The sequence below is a fragment of the Aethalodelphis obliquidens genome, unplaced genomic scaffold (genome assembly GCF_003676395.1).
Source record: "Aethalodelphis obliquidens isolate GAN/ISIS:26980383/991018 unplaced genomic scaffold, ASM367639v1 scaffold38, whole genome shotgun sequence".
Classification (NCBI taxonomy): Eukaryota; Metazoa; Chordata; class Mammalia; order Artiodactyla; family Delphinidae; genus Aethalodelphis; species Aethalodelphis obliquidens.
The window spans coordinates 9,508,327-9,526,989 of NW_020837982.1; the positions used below are offsets into that span (position 1 = coordinate 9,508,327).

The 18,663-nt window shown below is 44.9% G+C and overlaps 2 protein-coding genes across 3 annotated transcripts in view; both read left to right on the forward strand.

The window, feature by feature from the left end:
- DHX33 (DEAH-box helicase 33) overlaps nucleotides 1-12,879 on the forward strand; it is a 24,554-nt gene extending 11,675 nt beyond the window's left edge. For both annotated transcript variants that reach the window (XM_027130798.1, XM_027130800.1), the window contains exons 9-12: nucleotides 2,494-2,621; nucleotides 3,006-3,209; nucleotides 4,862-4,948; nucleotides 10,367-12,879. In XM_027130798.1, the coding sequence (XP_026986599.1) occupies nucleotides 2,494-2,621; nucleotides 3,006-3,209; nucleotides 4,862-4,948; nucleotides 10,367-10,675 (728 nt within the window). In that variant the 3' untranslated portion in view covers nucleotides 10,676-12,879. The remainder of the gene's footprint in view (nucleotides 1-2,493; nucleotides 2,622-3,005; nucleotides 3,210-4,861; nucleotides 4,949-10,366) is intronic.
- A 754-nt stretch (nucleotides 12,880-13,633) lies between these two features.
- C1QBP (complement C1q binding protein) lies at nucleotides 13,634-18,630 on the forward strand. Its single transcript, XM_027130806.1, has 6 exons — nucleotides 13,634-13,970; nucleotides 14,587-14,737; nucleotides 16,412-16,505; nucleotides 17,628-17,723; nucleotides 17,969-18,091; nucleotides 18,231-18,630. Exons 1-6 carry the CDS (start codon nucleotides 13,748-13,750, stop codon nucleotides 18,378-18,380), a joined length of 837 nt encoding a protein of 278 aa, XP_026986607.1. The 5' UTR covers nucleotides 13,634-13,747; the 3' UTR covers nucleotides 18,381-18,630.
- The last annotated feature ends 33 nt before the right edge of the window (nucleotides 18,631-18,663 follow it).

Here is an 18,663-nt window from a genome sequence, read left to right on the forward strand (position 1 = left end):
TTTTTTTTTTTTTTTTTTTTTTTTTTGCGGTATGCGGGCCTCTCACTGTTGTGGCCTCTCCCGTTGCGGAGCACAGGCTCCGGACGCGCAGGCTCAGCGGCCATGGCTCACGGGCCCAGCCGCTCCGCGGCACGTGGGATCTTCCCAGACCGGGGCACGAACCCGTGTCCCCTGCATTGGCAGGCGGACTCTCAACCACTGCGCCACCAGGGAAGCCCCTGCTTTTTTTTTTTTTTTTTTTTGGCTGCACAGCTTGCAGAATCTTATTTCCCTGACTGGGGATCGAACCCCGGCCCTCCGCAGTGAGAGCATGTAGTCCTAACCACTGGACCGCCAGGGAATTCCATATAGTCTCTTTTGAAAACACAAATAGCCAACACACATTGTGCACTGTTCTACACTTTTTTTCTTTCTCTTGCTAAATCTCTACATACAAACGAGGCACATTCCTGTCAGGTGGAACTATCGAAGCCACACCTGTGCATCCGTTACCAGGGCTGCAAAGCCTCCGGAGGCTGCCACACTCCCCACCTCAAGTTAACCACCTCCCAGGTTTTGTCCGTGAATCCCTCGCTTTTCTTGAATATTTTATTCCATGCACATGCATTGTTTCGGTTGGCATGTTTATGCCTCGATTTCCCAGTGACCTTCCCTTTTCGTTCATCATGTTTTGTAAGATTTATGTCTGATGCATTTTCATTACTAAATACTGTTCTAGTCTATGAATAAACCAAAATGCATTTATCCTTCTACCAATAGACATTGGCACATTGCTTTTTCTTTTTTTTTTTTGTCCCACCACCACTATCCCCCGCCACTTTCCCCCCTTGGTGTCCATGTGTTTGTTCTCTACATCTGTGTCTCTATTTCTGCCCTGCAAACCTGTTCATCTGTACCATTTTTCTACATTCCACATATATGCGTTAATATACGATATTTGTTTTTCTCTTTCTGACTTACTTCGCTCTGTATGACAGTCTCTAGGTCCATCCACGTCTCTGCAAATGACCCAATTTCATTCCTTTTTATGGCTGAGTAATATTCCATTGTATATATGTACCACATCTTCTGTATCCATTCGTCTGGCGTGGGCATTTAGGTTGCTTCCATGTTCTGGGCTATTGTAAATAGTACTGCAATGAACATTGGGGTGCATGTGTCTTTTTGAATTATGGTTTTCTCAGGGTATATGCCCAGTAGTGGGATTGCTGGGTCATATGGTAGTTCTATTTTTAGTTTTTTAAGGAACCTGCATTCTGTTCTCCATAGTGGCTGTATCAATTTACATTCCCACCAACAGTACAAGAGGGTTCCCTTTTCTCCACACCCTCTCCAGCATTTGTTGTTTGTACATTTTCTGATGATGCCCATTCTGACTGGTGTGAGGTGATACCTCATTGTAGTTTGGATTTGCATTTCTCTAATAATTAGCAATGTTGAGCAGCTTCTCATGTGCTTCTTGGCCATCTGTATGTCCTCTTTGGAGAAATGTCTATTTAGTTCTTCTGCCCATTTTTTTATTAGGTTGTTTGTTTTTTTAATATTGAGCTGCTTGAGCTGTTTATATATTTTAGAGATTAATCCTTTGTCCGTTGTTTCATTTGCAAATAGTTGCTCCCATTCTGAGGGTTGTCTTTTCGTCTTGTTTATAGTTTCCTTTGCTGTACAAAAGCTTTTAAGTGTCCCATTTGTTTATTTTTGGTTTTATTTCCATTACTGTAGGAGGTGGGTCAAAAAAGACCTTTCTGTGATTTATGTCAAAGAGTGTTCTTCCTATGTTTTCCTCTAAGAGTTTTATAATGTCTGGTCTTACATTTAGGTCTTTAATCCATTTTGAGTTTATTTTTGTGTATGGTGTTAGGGAGTGTTCTAATTTCATTCTTTTACATGTAGCTGTCCAGTTTTCCCAGCACACTTATTGAAGAGACTGTCTTCTCCATTGTATATCCTTGCCTCCTTTGTCATAGATTAAGTTGACCATAGGTGTGTGGTACATTGCTTTTTTCACTTAATGTATTTTACAGATCATTTTCCCTCTGTGTAGATATTTATTACATTCTTAGAACTGCATCTTTATTCTTTAATAGGCAATGCATTTTCATGGTTCAAATTTAAAAAGAATAAGATAGTAAATAGTGTCCTTCTCACCAGGGGCCTCTGAGGCACCTGGTATTTCCATTGCTGTGTGTGTGCGTCTGGAGATGCAGGTCCCTGTACGATGTCCGAGTGTATCTGAGGGTGAAATTCATAAGTGTAACTTTGCTGGGTTTCAGGTTTACACACATATTGCCAAATTGCAGGCCACTATTTAAAGAGAGTTGAGCTGAAGACAATGTTGTGCTTAACAGCTTTGAAAAGCACCTCATGGGGACAGTGTGGCTGTGGTCTTTGCTGTGGTTTGACGTAGGCTTCTCAGAAGTGCCCTGAAGTAATGAACTAGCTCCAGCTTCGTCCTGTTCTGAATGTTCGACTCCTTTTTATGTCTTTCTTTAGATCACGTTCAGGCAGCCATCGCCCAGCTGGAGCTGTTGGGTGCCCTTGAAAACAAGGACGGCCAGCTTACCCTGACTCCAATAGGAAGAAAGATGGCGGCTTTCCCGTTAGAACCCAAATTTGCCAAAGTAAATGATATCCTCTCCTCAGTCCCCTTTCTGTGTGTTACGGGTCAGCCATCCCAAAGGAGACTCCTTAACCCAGTGCTTCTAGATTAATCTTCACTTCTTCTCTTAAATAATTATTAACGCCTACTTATTAACGCCTAACTCTGACTTACGCTCAGTGTGGGATTCAAGCCATATTAAGTCATGAGCCCTACCCACATGGAATCATGCGGGGAAGGCAGCCCTCTGTTTTACAGAAAGTAGAATAACATACGTAGTCATGGTTTTAGAAACACCTGCCCCTTAAGGCTTTACAAGGGAAGCTGCAAAAGCAATATGTGGAAATACTTTATTCAGAAGCCAGGAGAAAACTAGGCTTACACAGTTTTTAATTGTGATTTGCAGACCATCCTCCTGTCCCCCAAATTCCACTGCACGGAGGAGATACTGACCATCATCTCCCTGCTGTCAGTGGACAGCGTTCTCTACAACCCCCCCTCCCGGCGGGATGAAGTGCAAGCTGTGCGGAAGAAGTTCATATCCAGCGAGGGCGATCACATCACCCTGCTTAACATCTACCGGGCCTTCAAGAACACAGGCGGAAACAAGGTAGGCCTTGTCTCTTTCCCCTTCTCAAACGATGCCTCCTTTTGGGCCTGTGAATGGCAGATGTCATTTCAGAAGTGTCTGCGCGCAGGGAGGTTACCAGGGAAGGCATGATTCCCGTCTTTCCCTCTGCTTATGTTTAACTCATACCTAACGTTGGCCAGTTCGTTAAGTATTTGTTGACCCAGTTTCTTAGCTACAAAATGATTTGTTTCCCCACCTGCCCCTAACTTTCTTCATAGCAGATTTTGCTTGTATTTCAGTTCCCTGGACCAAGATGGAAAATGGCTGTATTTTCTTTCACTTATCAGTAAAATAAAACAGAATAAAATCAGTCATTGGAGGGAGTTCCCTGGTGGCCCAGTGGTTAGGATTCCGGGCTCACTGCCATGGCCCAGGTTCAATCCTTGGTCAGGGAACTGAGATCCCACAAGCCGGGTGGCGCGGCCCACCAAAAAAAAAAAAAAAAAAACAGTAATTGTGCTATATATAGCATGCATGCTTTATCTGTGCTTTAATGCAAAAAAAATAGCCACCACCCAGTTTTGGTAGTTATAAACATTTTGCTGTATTTGCCTCAATTTATTTTTAAGGAAATAAAATGATCTGGACACAACAAGAGCCCTGAGCTGCCCCTTTTGCAGTCCTTCCTCCCTTCTGTAACCCCAGTCACGTCTGTCTGGGTCCTGGTGGGCAGCAAAGTGCTTTCACTTTGTATGCGCAGGCGTTGTATGCTGTAAATGCTTCTTCATGCTACCTTTTTGCAACTTGTTTCCGTCTCCTCACCTGTAGTGCCCATCCCGTCCTGGTCTCTTGTGCACAAGGGGGAGAGTTGCTCTGGGGTCAACACCCAGGAGTGGACCTGCCGGTCTTCAGGCAGCTGCATCAAGCTTTCCCAGCTGGCATGTGCGTCCACAGAGCTGTCAGCACCTCTTTATCCTCCCCGGAGTAGTGTAGAGGAGTTTCGATTTCCACCAGCCTCTCCAGCTCTTAGTTGAAAGGACTTTTCGTTTTTGCCACGTTGAGGGATATGAAGTACTATCTCAGTTATTTGAAGCTGCACTGCCTTGATTCCTCAAGAGACCGAGAACCTTTGCTTAAGTTTATTGTCATTTGTAGTTAATCTTCTGTGAGTGGTCCATCCATGTCCTTTGTCGTTTTTCTACTAGAGTATTGGTCATTTTCTCACTGATTTGTAGGAGTTTATTTATTTATTTTTTAATATATTCTGGAGGTAATCATTCTTTACTGGGTGTAGTGATGCAGATATCCCAGTCATTAGCTTTTTTCATCGTGACTTACCTATAGAATTTTTTGGTTCTACTTTAGTTTAAATTTTTACTGTTTTCCTTTATGGTTCATGCTTTCTGCTATAAAGATATTTTCCTGTATTTATTTTTGGCAACTGCAGTTTTCCGTCTGAATTAGAACAGTGTTCTAAAAATTATGCTGGGACTTCCCTGGCGGTCCAGCGGTTAAGACTCCATGCTTCCACTGCAGGGGGCACGGGTTTGATTCCTGGTTGGGGAGCTAAGATCCCGCATGCCGTGTGGTGCGGCCCAAAATTTTTTTTTAATTAAAAATAAAAATTGTGCTATGTTATTTTCTTTATAGAAATGAGAGGACTGTGATATCTCTTTTTTTCTCCTATTCAGGATTGGTGCAAAGAGAATTTTGTCCACAGCAAGAATATGATGCTGGTAGCTGAAGTCAGATCACAGCTGAGGGATATCTGCCTAAAGGTATTCTTCCTCCTGGTGTTCACTGGGGGGCTAAGCTGTCACTTTTTTCTAGGTGAAAAATTTCAGGTTGCTTATTGCAAGTGATTGCCAAAAAACTCTCTCATTGTAGGAAAATTTTTAAATAAGAAAGTAAAACTTACCCACAGCTCCACCTCTCCCCAGTTTGGTCTGTTTTTTCATAGCCCTGTTTTTATTTTATTTTATTTTTTTTATTTATTTTTTTTTTGGCGGTACGCGGGCCTCTCACTGCTGTGGCCTCTCCCATTGTGGAGCACAGGCTCTGGACACACAGGCTCAGCGGCCATGGCTCACGGGCCTAGCCACTCTGTGGCATGTGGGATCTTCCCGGACCGGGGCACGAACCCGTGTCCCCTGCATCGGCAGGCGGACTCCCAACCACTGCGCCACCAGGGAAGCCCATAGCCCTGTTTTTAAATGAATTTTTTACATCATTAGTTACATTGTATGTATAATTTATATTCAGCTTTTATAAACTTTAAAAGTGTTTTCCAATGTTATTAGAATTCTTCTTAAGGTTTGTTTTTTTAGTGGAAATATCTTTGTTATTTTTATTCAGATTACAAAAACCGTGCATAATTGTTACAGATTGATACAGTGCAGAAAATAGTGATATATAATGCAGAAAGTGTAAAAGTCTCCTTAATCCTGCCCCTCCAAAGGTAAATAATAGTCTGGTGTAGATCCTTCTAGAATTTTTTCCTGTGTATGTATGTTTTTATAGATGTGTAGGTATACACATATACATGGATACATATATAAAATTTTCTTTTTTTTTCTTTATTTTAATAGATTTTTATTGGCGTATAATTGCTTCACAATACTGTGTTAGTTTCTGTTGTACACCAAAGTGGATCAGCCATATGCATACATATAGCCCCATATCCTCTCCCTCTTGAGCCTTCCTCCCATCCTCTCTATCCCACCCCTCTAGGTCATTGCAAAGCACCAAGGTGATCTCCCTGTGCTATTCTGCTGCTTCCCACTAGCTGTCTGTTTTACATCTGGTAGTGTAAATATGTCGATGCTTCTCTAAATCACCCCAGCTTCCCCCTCCCACCCCGTGTCCCCAAGTCCATTCTCTAGGTCTACATCTTTATTCCTGCCCTGCAGCTAGGTTCATCAGTACCATTTTTTTTTAGATTCCATATATATATGTTAGCATACGGTATTTGTTTTTCTCTTTCTGACTTACTTCACTCTGTATGACAGACTCTAGGTCCATCCATCTCACTACAAATAACTCAATTTCATTTCTTTTATAGCTGAGTAATATTCCATTGTATATATGTACCACATCTTCTTATCCATTCATCTGTCGATGGACATTTAGGTTGGTTCTGTGTCCTGGCTATTGTAAATAGTGCTGCAATGAACATTGTGGTACATGTCTCTTTTTGAATTATGGTTTTCTCAGGGTATATGCCCAGTAGTGGGATTGCTGGGTCATATGGTAGTTCTATTTTTAGTTTTTTAAGGAAACTCCGTACTGTTTTCCATAGTGGTTGCATCAATTTACATTCCCACCAACAGTGCAGAAGGGTTCCCTTTTCACCACACCCTTTCCAGCATTTATTGTTTCTAGATTTTTTGATAATGGCTGTTCTAACCGGTGTGAGGTGATACCTCATTGTAGTTTTGATTTGCATTTCTCTAATAATTACTGATGTTGAGCATCTTTTCATGTGTCTCTTGGCCATCTGTATGTCTTCCTTGGTGAAATGTCCATTTAGGTCTTCTGCCCTTTTTTTTTTTTTTAATTTATCTATTTATTTATTTTTGGCTGCATTGAGTCTTCGTTGCTGCGTGCGGGCTTTCTCTAGTTGCTGCGAGCGGGGGCTACTCTTCGTTGCGGTGCGCAGGCTTCTCATTGCGGTGGCTTGTCTTTGTTGCAGAGCACAGGCTCTAGGCGCGTGGGCTCAGTAGTTGTGGAATGCAGGCTCTAGAGCTCAGGCTCAGTAGTTGTGGCACAAGGGCTTAGTTGCTCCACTGCATGTGGGATCTTCCCGGACCAGGGCTCGAACCCATATCCCCTGCATTGGCAGGTGGATTCTTTACCACTGAGCCACCAGGGAAGTCCTTCTGCCCATTTTTTAATTGGATTGTTTGGTTTTTTGATATTGAGCTCCATGAACTGTTTGTATATTTTGGAGATTAATCCTTTGTTGTTTCATTTGAAAATATTTTCTCCCATTCTGAGGGTTGTCTTTTTGTCTTGTTTATGGTTTCCTTTGCTGTGCAAAAGCTTTTATGTTTAATTAAGTCCCATCTGTTTATTTTTGTTTTTATTTCCGTTACTCTAGGAGGTACATCAAAAAAGATCTTGCTGTGATTTATGTCCAAGAGTGTTTTTCCTATCTTTTCCTCTAAGAGTTTTATAGTGTCTGATATTACATTTAGGTCTTTTCCACTTGGAGTTTATTTTTGTGTATGGTGTTAGGGAGTGTTCTAATTTCATTCTTTTACATGTAGCTGTCCAGTTTTCCCAGCACCACCTATTGAAGAGGCTATCTTTTCTCCATTTTATGTTCTTGCCTCCTTTGTCTTAAATTAGGTGACCATATGTGCGTGATTTTATCTCTGGGCTTTCTATCCTGTTCCATTGATATATATTTCTGTTTCTGTGCCAGTACCATACTGTCTTAATTACTGTAGCTTTGTGATATAGTTTGAAGTCAGGGAGCCTGATTCCTCCAGCTCCATTTTTCTTTGTCAAGATTGCTTTGGCTATTCAGGGTCTTTTGTGTTTCCATATGAATTGTAAAATTTTTTGTTCTAATTCTGTGAAGAATGCCATTGGTAGTTCAATAGGGATTGCATTGAATATGTAGATTGCTTTGGGTAGTATAGTCATTTTCACGATATTTGTTCCTTCAATCCAAGAACATGGTATATTTCTCCATCTGTCATCTTTGATTTCTTTCATCAGTGTTTTATAGTTTTCTGAGTACAAGTCTTTCCCCTCCTTAGGCAGGTTTATTCCTGGGTATTTTATTCTTTTTGTTGCAATGGTAAATGGGATTGTTTCCTTAATTTCTCTCTCTGATTTTTTGTTGTTAGTGTATAGGAATGCCAGAGATTTCTGTGCATTAATTTTGCATCTTGCAACCTTACCAAATTCATTGATTAGTTGTAGTTTTCTGGTAGCATCTTTAGGATTTTCTGTGTATAGTATCATGTCATCTGCAAACAGTGACAGTTTTACTTCTTCTTTTCCAATTTGTATTCCTTTTATTTCTTTTTCTTCCCTGATTGCCGTGGCTAGGGCTTCCAAAACTATGTTGAATAAGAGTGGACATCCTTGTCTTGTTGCTGATCTTAGTGGAAATGCTTTCAGTTTTTCACCATTGAGTATGATGCTTGCTGTGGGTTTGTCCTATATATAGCCTTTATTATGTTGAGGTAGGTTCCCTCTATGCCCATTTTCTGGAGAGTTTTTGTCATAAACAGGTGTTGAATTTTGTCAAAAGCTTTTTCTGTGTCTATTGAGATGATCATATGGTTTTTATTCCTTAATTTGTTAACGTGGTGTATCACATTGATTGATTTGCATATAGTGAAGAATCCTATGGGATGAAGCAAAAGCACTTCTAAGAGAGAAGTTTATAGCAATTCAATCTCACCTCAAGAAACAAGAAAAATCTCAAATAAGCAATCTAACCCTACACTTAAAACGACTAGAGAAAGGAGAACAAAGAAAACCCGAAGTCAGTAGAAGGAAAGAAATCATTACAATCAGAGGGGAAGTAAATGAAATAAAAATGAAGAAAACAGGGCTTCCCTGGTGGTGCAGTGGTTGAGAGTTCGCCTGCCGATGCAGGGGACACGGGTTCGTGCCCCAGTCTGGGAAGATCCCACATACTGCGGAGCGGCTGGGCCCGTGAGCCATGGCTGCTGAGCCTGCGCGTCCAGAGCCTGTGCTCTGCAATGGGAGAGGCCACAACAGTGAGAGGCCCGCGTACCGCAAAGAAAAAAAATGAAGAAAACAGTAGCAAAGATCAATAAAACTAAAAGCTGGTTCTTTGAGTAGATAAACAAAATTGATTAAACCCTTAACCAGATTCATCACGAAAAAAAGGGAGAGGACACAAATCAATAAAATTAGAAATGAATAAGGAGATACCACAACTGACACCACAGAAATGCAAAGGATTACTATATGCCAATTGAAACTGTAATTAAAACTCTTCCAACAAACAAAAGTTCAGGACCAGATGGCTTCACAGGTGAATTCTATCGAACATTTAGAGACGAGCTAACACCAATCCTTCTCAAACTCTTCCAAAAAATTGCAGAGGGAGAAACACTCCCAAATTCATTCTACGAAGCCACCATCACCCTGATACCAAAACCAGAAAAAGATATCACAAAAAAAGAAAATTATAATCCAATATCACTGATGAACATAGATGCAAAAATCCTGAACAAAATACTAACAAACAGAATCCAACAACACATTAAAAGGGTCATACACCATGATAAAATTTTCTTTTTAAAACAAAATGTATAACACTTTGTTTTGCAATTTGCTTTTTTCCACTTGGAGTACTTCTTGAATACTTTGTGTCTAGGCTGTCTTGCAGTGCCTGCATATGTCTATCTCGTTCTTTTTAGTGACTTCATAGCATTTCACTGTATTCACTACAGTTTATTTAGCCAAGCCCCTAATGGATGATTTAGGTTGTGCTGTAATCATCATCTTCCTACATAAATGTCTGTGCTCTGGTACACATAGAATGAACTTTTAGATGGGGAGTTTAGATTTTCATAGACATTGCCAAATCATCAACCAACAAGTTTCCTACGAGCTTATAGTCCCTCTTAGAGGACATAATGTTTATATATTCAATGGCTATGACACGCCACATTTTACCTCAAAGGTGGGCTTGTCTGTGTTCGCATTCTCCTGTGTTGAGCACTGAGAGAGTGTCTACTTTTTGCTGCTGTGAGCAACTCTGTGGTGACTGTCTTCGTGTGTAAGGCGTCTTTTGAGACAGCCTGCGTCGTGGACCATCCGCACATCCCTAGGGGACAGTTGTCACCCTTACCCAGGCCTGTGCCTGATGCCAGCGGCCCATTGTTAGCACTAGAGTGACTTCTTCTCATAGTAGCGTGCTGTGTTCTGCATTATACCATTTTCGAACCCTTCTTGTACTTGAACAGCTCTCCTGCCACACCATCCCTTGGCTGCGTGAGTTCCCTCATTTTCTATTGACAGTAGAGTGGTGCTCCTCCAGCAGCACTGATCTCAGGTGTTGCAGGCAGCCGCCCGGGTGTCAGCCTCCACCATGGGCCCTGCACCCTGGACTGCGCTGGGGGCACGTGGCTCCATCCACCACGGTTGGCGGCACAGTACTCACGTCTGGGGTCTTCTCCATGTCTCGCTTCCTCCCGAACCAGATGTCCATGCCGATCCTGTCATCGCGAGGGGACACAGAGAGCGTCCGCCGCTGCCTGGCGCACAGCCTCTTCATGAGCACCGCCGAGCTGCAGCCCGACGGGTCCTATGCCACCACGGACACCCACCAGCCCGTGGCCATCCACCCCTCGTCCGTCCTCTTCCACTGCAAGCCGGCCTGTGTCGTATACACGGAGCTGCTCTTCACCAACAAGTGCTACATGCGCGACCTTTGTGTGGTGGACGCCGAGTGGCTGTACGAGGCTGCCCCCGACTTCTTCAGGAGGAAGCTGAGGGCCTCCAGGAACTGAGCCGCCCGGGGCGGGAGCTGGGCCGCAGCTGGCCTCGCCGCGGACTCTCAGGCTGGCACCCAGAGAGGCCGCGGTCGTATCGGGCGGATTATGCCCGGCCTCTGGGAGCTTGAAAGCATCTTTGTCTAAACTCCTCAAACTGAACCACACAGACATGCAGCGACCTTGGAGACTTCAAAATGATGCTTTCAGTTCTTGCTGGGCGACTTTGGGTGACTTAGTTAACTTCTGAGCCTGAGTTTCCCTATCTGCCAAGTGGAGGTGATAATAATAATACTTACAGGGTTGGGGTCATGAGGCTTAGAGCAAATGGAAGGAAAGTACCCAGAGCTGTGCCTGCCCACGATAAACACGCCGTGGATCGTGAGCCGTGGAGCTCGGTTGCTGTTACTGCTTTTCTACATGATGTGAAGCAGGTACAACAAACCCCGCTGAGTTCCCAAGAGTGAGGGGGGTCATCTAGAAAGGGGCCCACCAGATCTCACAGAGCTGTTGACCTTGGATCTATTTTAACTTCTATCTGCATACGGACTTTATAACAGAAAACACAAGAGATTAACTTCGGTTTCAGGAGGGAGGTGCTTTGGGGCCGTAAACACTTGAGCCTAAGGTGCGTCTCTGAGCTGAGCTTACGGCATTTCTCCTCTGGCCCTGCAGTGGGCGGAGGTGAGAACTCAGGCAGCTTTGGCTCATCCATCACCTCATCTAGTGTTTATGTTCTTTTATCTTATTTATTTCCTATGATCATTTTTTCCTTCTTAGGGACCTGGGGACAGCCTGGCTTTGCCACTCGCCCGTCTCTAGCCCTCATTTTCCATATTTGTCAGAGGGGATTAGAGGGTCTCCACAGTCTCTTCCTGTTTTCATATTTTGAGGAGGGAAAAGACACCAAAAGTCCTTCTTAGCTATTTAATTATCAAAAGCAAATAATCTTTCCCCAGAGAATGCTATGCCCTAGAAGACGCCAAGATTTAGCCCTTTTATTGTGCTTAATTGGTCAGAACACACATGTGCAGTATTTTGGTTATTCCTTTACTTAATAGAGGCCTAGGATGTTTAGGGTTCAAAAGGTATTGGTAAAAGAAAATACAATTTTTAATAAAATGTTCAAAAGGTATTGGTAAAAGAAAATATTGTATTTTTAATAAAACGTTCATCCTGCTGGTAAAAAATTGGGAGTGGGGTAATTTATTATGTTCCTCAGCAAATTATATAGAGGTATTCTCTGGGGCAAGGAAAATTTAGCTTTTAATCTTTTATGTCCAGCTCAAGTACCTGAACCGTTTCAGGAAATGTATATTTTTTCTGGCAGGAATTAAGGGGTAAATCGCGTCTATGTTTCTGTACAGAAATATGTTTGTCACTAACATTCTGGTAGATTTTCATACAGTAGTTTTTTATTGGGCTTTTTAAAAAGTTAACTTTTAACATAGCTGCTCAGGGATTAAATCAGATTGGAAAAGCCGGTCTGACTCTCCGTATTACTACAAAGAAATACATGGTTGTTTACATTGAGCTGCAGGGGATAGATAAGTACACTTCAAACTTTCTTAAGGAAGTTAAATGTTTCACAGTGATGTTGCAATCTAACCTTGAGCTACTCTTTTCAATCCTACCATCTCCAGTGGTGTGCCACCTTTTTTCCAACCTGTGAAATCCATATCTAGGTGAATCACTAGCTCCCTTGAGCAGCTTCATGTAAATAGATGCACTCCAAGCAGATCACATGCCTCAGATGTTTGTCTTCTGCTTCTAGTAATCATGGAGTGTGAAACCCCCAGAGCAGCATAGATCTAAGAACTGCCAACACCCAGTTCTTGGTAAAAACCTTTGGTAAAGAGATGCCAGAATGGAGACAGGTTTTTGCTCTGTGGATAAGACGGATTATGTACTGTGATGCATAAATCCATTTAATCCAGCTGTGAAGAAATGCTTAGAACTGTGGCCAGGCATCTAAGATACCATTCCTTGTGCATAGAAGGAAACACTGCACCTGTGGGGAAGCAAGAATTTTATTATATTTTATTTGATCAGAATATTATAACTTGCAGCAAAAAAAAATCTAGTTGGTTCAGGTTTATGTTGTATTTTGAGAGTCTGTTCTTGTTCAAACAGAGATAGCTCTAAAGAAGCACTGGCTCTTGTATATAATGCTCAGATTTGCACATGACTATCAAGTCCATTAAAAGTGAATCTTGTACATGTGTGAGGCTTCTTTCTTGGGTCTCCTTTCCCTTATTCACAGAATGCTGTTTAGAATATATTAAGTATATCTTTGCCACTTGATTTGGGAAGACTTACTTTCTTGCTACCTTATATATCGTATGTGTCCTGGTAAGGTAGGAACATTAGTTCTTAACCTAAATTTAATGTAAGCTGTGGCTTCTTGCTCCCAGAAAAATAATATCCCATCAGAACCTGGGTGTAAGGTTGGAGGGTTGCAGGAATTAACCAGGGCTCTTGCCTTTAGGAGCTCCGGGTCTGGTGGGGGTGAGGGTCAGCTGCCAGGTAAGCCAGCAGTGCCAGGAGGTTTCTGCTGAGAAAAGAATGAAGCACAGGGACCGGGTCGCACAGGCATGAGTCTGTTTTTCAGGGAAGAGAGGAGGAAGTTCCAGGAAGGCCTCTTATGGGAGGTGATCCCGGAGGCTGGTCTTTGGGAGTTGGTGGTGGCAAGAGTGCATTCCACGAAGTCATAGAAAGCCTGGCCGTGCTTGAGAACAGGAGATGGAAATTTGGAGAGTGTAAGCAGCCACTGGAGAGAACGGATTTTGGCCAATTAAACAGCAAGCCTGGGACGCCAGACTCAAGCCGACTCAGCTAAAGAAGTTCAGGAATCGGATTCCAGGCCTCCCCGGGAGGCCACACCGGAGGCCACCAGCAGAGGGCGCATTCCCGCCCGCTGTGCCTTCGGTCTGCAAAGCGGCGGCGCGGAAGCACTTCCCGGGGAGGGGGCGGGACTTCCGGCGGTGGCCCTCGATCTAGAGGGCGCAGTGGCGAAGAGTTGTCGCTCTTGCTGAGAGTCGTCTTTCGTAGCCGCACGTGTCCGCCGCCGCCTCTGCCTCCGCTGCAGAAATGCTGCCGCTGCTGCGCTGCGTGCCCCGCGTCCTGGGCACCGCTGTCGCTGGCATCCGCGCCGCCGCGACCTCCCTGCCGCTGCTGCAGCCCGCGTCTAGGCCGTGCGCCCGGCCCTTTGGGCTGCTGAGCGTGCGCGCGGGGTCGGTGCAGTTGCCCGGTCTCCTGCGGCCTTGGGGGCCCTGCGGCTGCGGCTGCGGCTGCGGCGGACTGCACACCGAAGGTAAGACTCGTGCACGTGGGCCGAGGGCGTGAGGGGCCAGGGCCTGGGTGGGGTGGGGAATCCGGGACGAGGAGGTGTAGACCACGCGTGGACAGCCCGGAACCGCCCCTGAAGTCCAGAACATTCTCCCACTGATCGGTGACCAGCGGGTTAAACCCACGCGTGATCGCGTTTCCCGTCTTCCCCCACCTCTGTTTTACTCTGCGGGGAGAGATGCTGTAAAGAAGCCCTGGAGGCCGACTCTATTCTCAGTCTCTCGAAAATGGAACTTTGCGAAAGCCCAAGGTCGCGGTTGGGAGTAGTGTGGTGTTGTCTGTTGGCAAGTGAAAGAGAGTAATGGCGAATTTTTCTTACTTTATTTTGAAACGTGGTAAGGAGTTCATTGTTGGGAATCACTTTACCAGAATGCGAGCTCAGCTTCCCACTGATAGCTTACGGCATTTTTACAGATGAGGAAACTGAGGCTTAATGGATATGAGTTGGGTTAAGTTCCCAGAGCCACCGTTAATAGCAGAAGTATTAGAAACAGCCCAAATACAGGTCTCTGGTTGTAGTAACCTGGGTCATTTTCCGTTTTAGACTGATTGGCTGTTTCTGTAACTTATTTCCATTGTAGGGGACAAAGCTTTTGTTGAATTCCTCAATGATGAGATTAAGGAGGAAAAGAAGATACAGAAGTATAAGTCTCTTCCCAAGATGTCTGGAGGTTGGGCGCTGGAAGTGAATGGGACAGAAGCCAAATTAGTGCAGAAAGTTGCTGGAGAAAGGTAAGTACCAGGGGCCTATGGACTCCAGGGAACCAAATCCATGACCCTGCAGGACCTGCCCTGACTTATCCACAACAGCCTTTAGTTAAGGTAGGTACTTAACAGACATGTGGTTTCCGAGAGATTGTAGGATTCATTTGGATAATTTCGTAAGCTCCAGGTCGTTCATTCACTGCACACTTACGTGCTGTGGTAGTTAATACGGAGATGGTAAGCAAGTAGCACCGAAGCCAAGTCGCTGGGAGCCTACTGGACCAGTAGAGGCGTCAGTCACTAAACCCTTGCTGGTGAGGGAGGCTATGCCTTGCCTAAATCTATGCACGCAAATTCAGAAATTCTGACAGCACCGACAGAATCTCAGATTTGCAACGCTGACTTACTATACTACAGGCTCTGGCTGAGGAAAACAAAGCTCCTACTCTGTTTATAGTTGAGAAAGCAAGATAAGGGTGGGGTTGCCGTGTAGTAAGGGTCACCATGAGAAAGATGGGAAGACTTCGACCTGCGTAAGCTGTTTGTGATCTACTCTGAGTGAATTTTTGTATATGCTGTGAAGTAGGGTTCTGGGTTTTTTGTTTTGTTTTGGTGGTGTAGTGTTTTTCCCTTCATAGGTCAATCATGTATTCTGTAACGTGACCTAAACCACTTTCCTCGGGTAAGTCGTAGGCAGTTTGGGGCCATTATAAGTAACGTGCTAATGAACATAACTGCATTTCTGTGCCCAGGCGTCAGCTTGGCCCGCACTGTTGCAGATTAGACAGATTTTGTGGCTGAACCTCAAACCTCAAACCGGCAAGGCAGCCAGTTAGCACAGCTCCAGAGGGGAGTGGCTACAGTGCACTGTTGTCTGCAACCCAGCAGTGCTCGTTCCAGATCTCTCAACTTTAGATTCAAATTTTGGAACGTGATACGTCAGGTGAAGGTTCTTGCAACTGAAGATCGTCATTAGTTGGTGTTTGTGGCCTGCTTTGTGATTATAAAACTTCCCACAACTGCTCTGAGGAATGAGCCTGTCCTGCAGCATGTTCTTTTATTTTTTTGGCAGTGCCCTGTGTCTTGCAGGATCCTAGTTCCCCATCCAGGGATTGAACCCAGGCCATGGCAGGGAAAGCGCTGAGTCCTAACCACCGGACCACCAGGGAGCTCCCCAGCAAGTGTTGCTCTTTGTGAGGCCCCCCTCCGTGGGGCCGGGGCTGCTCTCCATCCTCAGCTGATGCCACAGCCCTCCAGCGCTCCTTCTTCCCTTCCTCTCGGGCAAATTTTCTTCTAATGGAGAAAAGCTTTTAAAGAAGGCTTCTGCCCCCTGCCCCCAGCTTCTCAGCTGCTCAGCACTGGAAGGTGCCCTGGAAAGACGAGGGTGGCAGTGTCAGTTGGCTGTGGCCAGTGGACACAGGTTGGCAGTGAGCCCTGGATGCCGACCTGGTGACAGGAGCCCACACATGACTGTATTTGGCTGAGGAACAAGTGCCTAATTGACTTCCAGCAGCCAACACATAGTAGGCCCACTTCAGACCTGCTGAATCTATCTGTGGGTGGGATGCAGGCACCCGCATTTTGGAAGTTCTGCAGATCAGAGGTGCATTGTTTCAGCAGCATTTTTAACTGTAGCAAGCCTCAGTATCTACTCCTCAGTTAAGAGGACATCCTCTGTTGTGTTTTCTCTTGCCTTTCTAGGGTCACCGTCACTTTCAACATTAACAACAGCATCCCACCCGCATATGATGGGGAGGAGGGGCCCTCTGAAGGGCAGAAGGTTGAAGAACAGGAGGCAAGTCTGTAACACTGTGACCAGCCTGTGCCGCCGCCTTCCCACGGGCTGTTCTGGGGGCTTGCAGAAGGAGCATTGGTTTTTGTTTTGTTTAAATTCTCTTAGCACTAGGAGAGAAGGCAAAGGACAGCCATCCTTGGGCCTTTTCTTGTAGAGCCCCAGAACTGTGTGGCCCCTTTTCTTCCCCAGGGGCGAAGTAAATTGTTACCTTTAGGCTTAGGCTTTATAATTTGCCCTGTGTTCACTTAATAGAGAGGAGTTGAAACTGTCTTAACCCTTCCCATGATCAGGAGGGAAATTATCATTTGGAGTGTTTCCAAGTGAGGAGTGCTCTCACACGTCCCAGGCAGGGGCGTCAGAGACTTCGCCTTAAGGTGCTGCCCTTCTTGCTTGGACCTGGATGGTGCTCAGTCTTCAGACATTTTAGGAAGCAGTGTGCCCAGCCTAGAAACCAGCCAGTGTGAGGGCCACAGGGTCCCCAGGCTTTCTGGCTGGGTTGGCATGGTATTGTCTCACGACCCAGCTCGGCTCCCTGGAGCGCTGGCCCAGCACTAGGACTGCCCCGCCCCCAACACACACACTGGCTGGCTCACCCTCAAAGGGGGGGTTGCTGTGCTTTAGGCAGAGGCACCAGCCTCCGGTCCTGGGCTGTAATAGGGGCAGATCCCGAAGCAGCTGGGAAGGGATTTTGGCACTTTAGGCCAGCTTTGTAGTGTATGGATGTAGAAAAAGGCCACTCTCGCTGGGGCTGGAGTTCAGAGTTCCTGATTCTAACCTTGTAGAATTAGGTTAGAACCTAGTACGTATTAGGTTCTAATATGTAACCTTGTATGTTCTTTAAACAAGTAGCGTGGCTAATAGAAGTGAAATGCTGTACTAAATATATGATACTCTGCCACCCAAAACATAGTCTACAACTCTAGAAAGGATCCACAGGGTGGGTTCAGCCCAGTCTGTCTGAACAAGCTGGTACATGGCTTTAATACTCTGTGTTAAAAGATCCTAGGCTCCTTATTTGGGAACACCATAGCGTAGCAGTGGCCATCAGACCCCCTGAACTGAGACCTTCGGTCCAGACCCCTGCCAACAGAGACATTTACTGACTCGTTCTTGTTTCCCCAGCCTGAATTGACGTCCACTCCCAATTTTGTGGTTGAAGTTGTAAAGGATGGTAGCAACAAGGCCCTTGTGCTGGACTGTCACTTTCCAGAAGATGAGGTATGTAGAGTGGAGTGCTGGCAGCCCTGGGGACGAGGAGGGCCTCCGGGGACCTTCCTGGTCCCATTTAGCTGATACTAACATTTTCTAGCTTAGACCAGCAAAACTGGGAAGACTGGGGTGGGGGTGGTGAGGGAGCAAGGTTAAAATCTGAGTTTCAAGCTATAAATAGTCCCTTTTCTTTGCACGAGTCTGGCTTGTCCTGGGAAACCTTTCAGTTTTCCCGAAATATTGTCTCTTGTCAGATTGGACAAGAAGAGGAGGACCAGAGTGACATTTTCTCCATCAAGGAAGTGAGCTTTCAGTCCACTGGCGATTCTGACTGGAAGGACACGAATTACACGCTCAGCACAGATTCCCTGGACTGGGTGAGTGCTCGATAAGGTGATGGTGCCCTTGGGCCTTGCAGGGGAGGGTCTAGTCCAAAGCCACACAAAGAAGCATCTTAATAAGTGTCTTGGGTGCTGCCTTCTTTTTTTTTTTTTTAACCAATGTTTCTCCTTTTAGGGCTTATACGACCACCTAATGGATTTCCTTGCGGACCGAGGGGTGGACAACACTTTCGCTGATGAGTTGGTAGAGCTCAGCACAGCCTTGGAGCACCAGGAGTACATTACTTTTCTCGAAGACCTCAAAGGTTTTGTCAAAAGCCAATAGAGAAGACGAGCTGCCAAACACCTTAATTTTACGGCAGGCTTTGGCCAGTGAGCAGCACCTCCTCTGAAGCCAGACCCACGTGCTTTGAAATGGTTTTCATCCCGATATCATGGAAAGTAATTCAATATTAACTTATTTCTGTTGCCACTGATTTACCATTTATTCTCTACAAACCTGTTATTTCTAGATTTTTGTATAACAAAATGATGGACAATAAAATCTCCAAGGTGATTGGTCTTTTCTATTTCTACTCCTTCCCTTTCAACCTGCATTACGAAACACA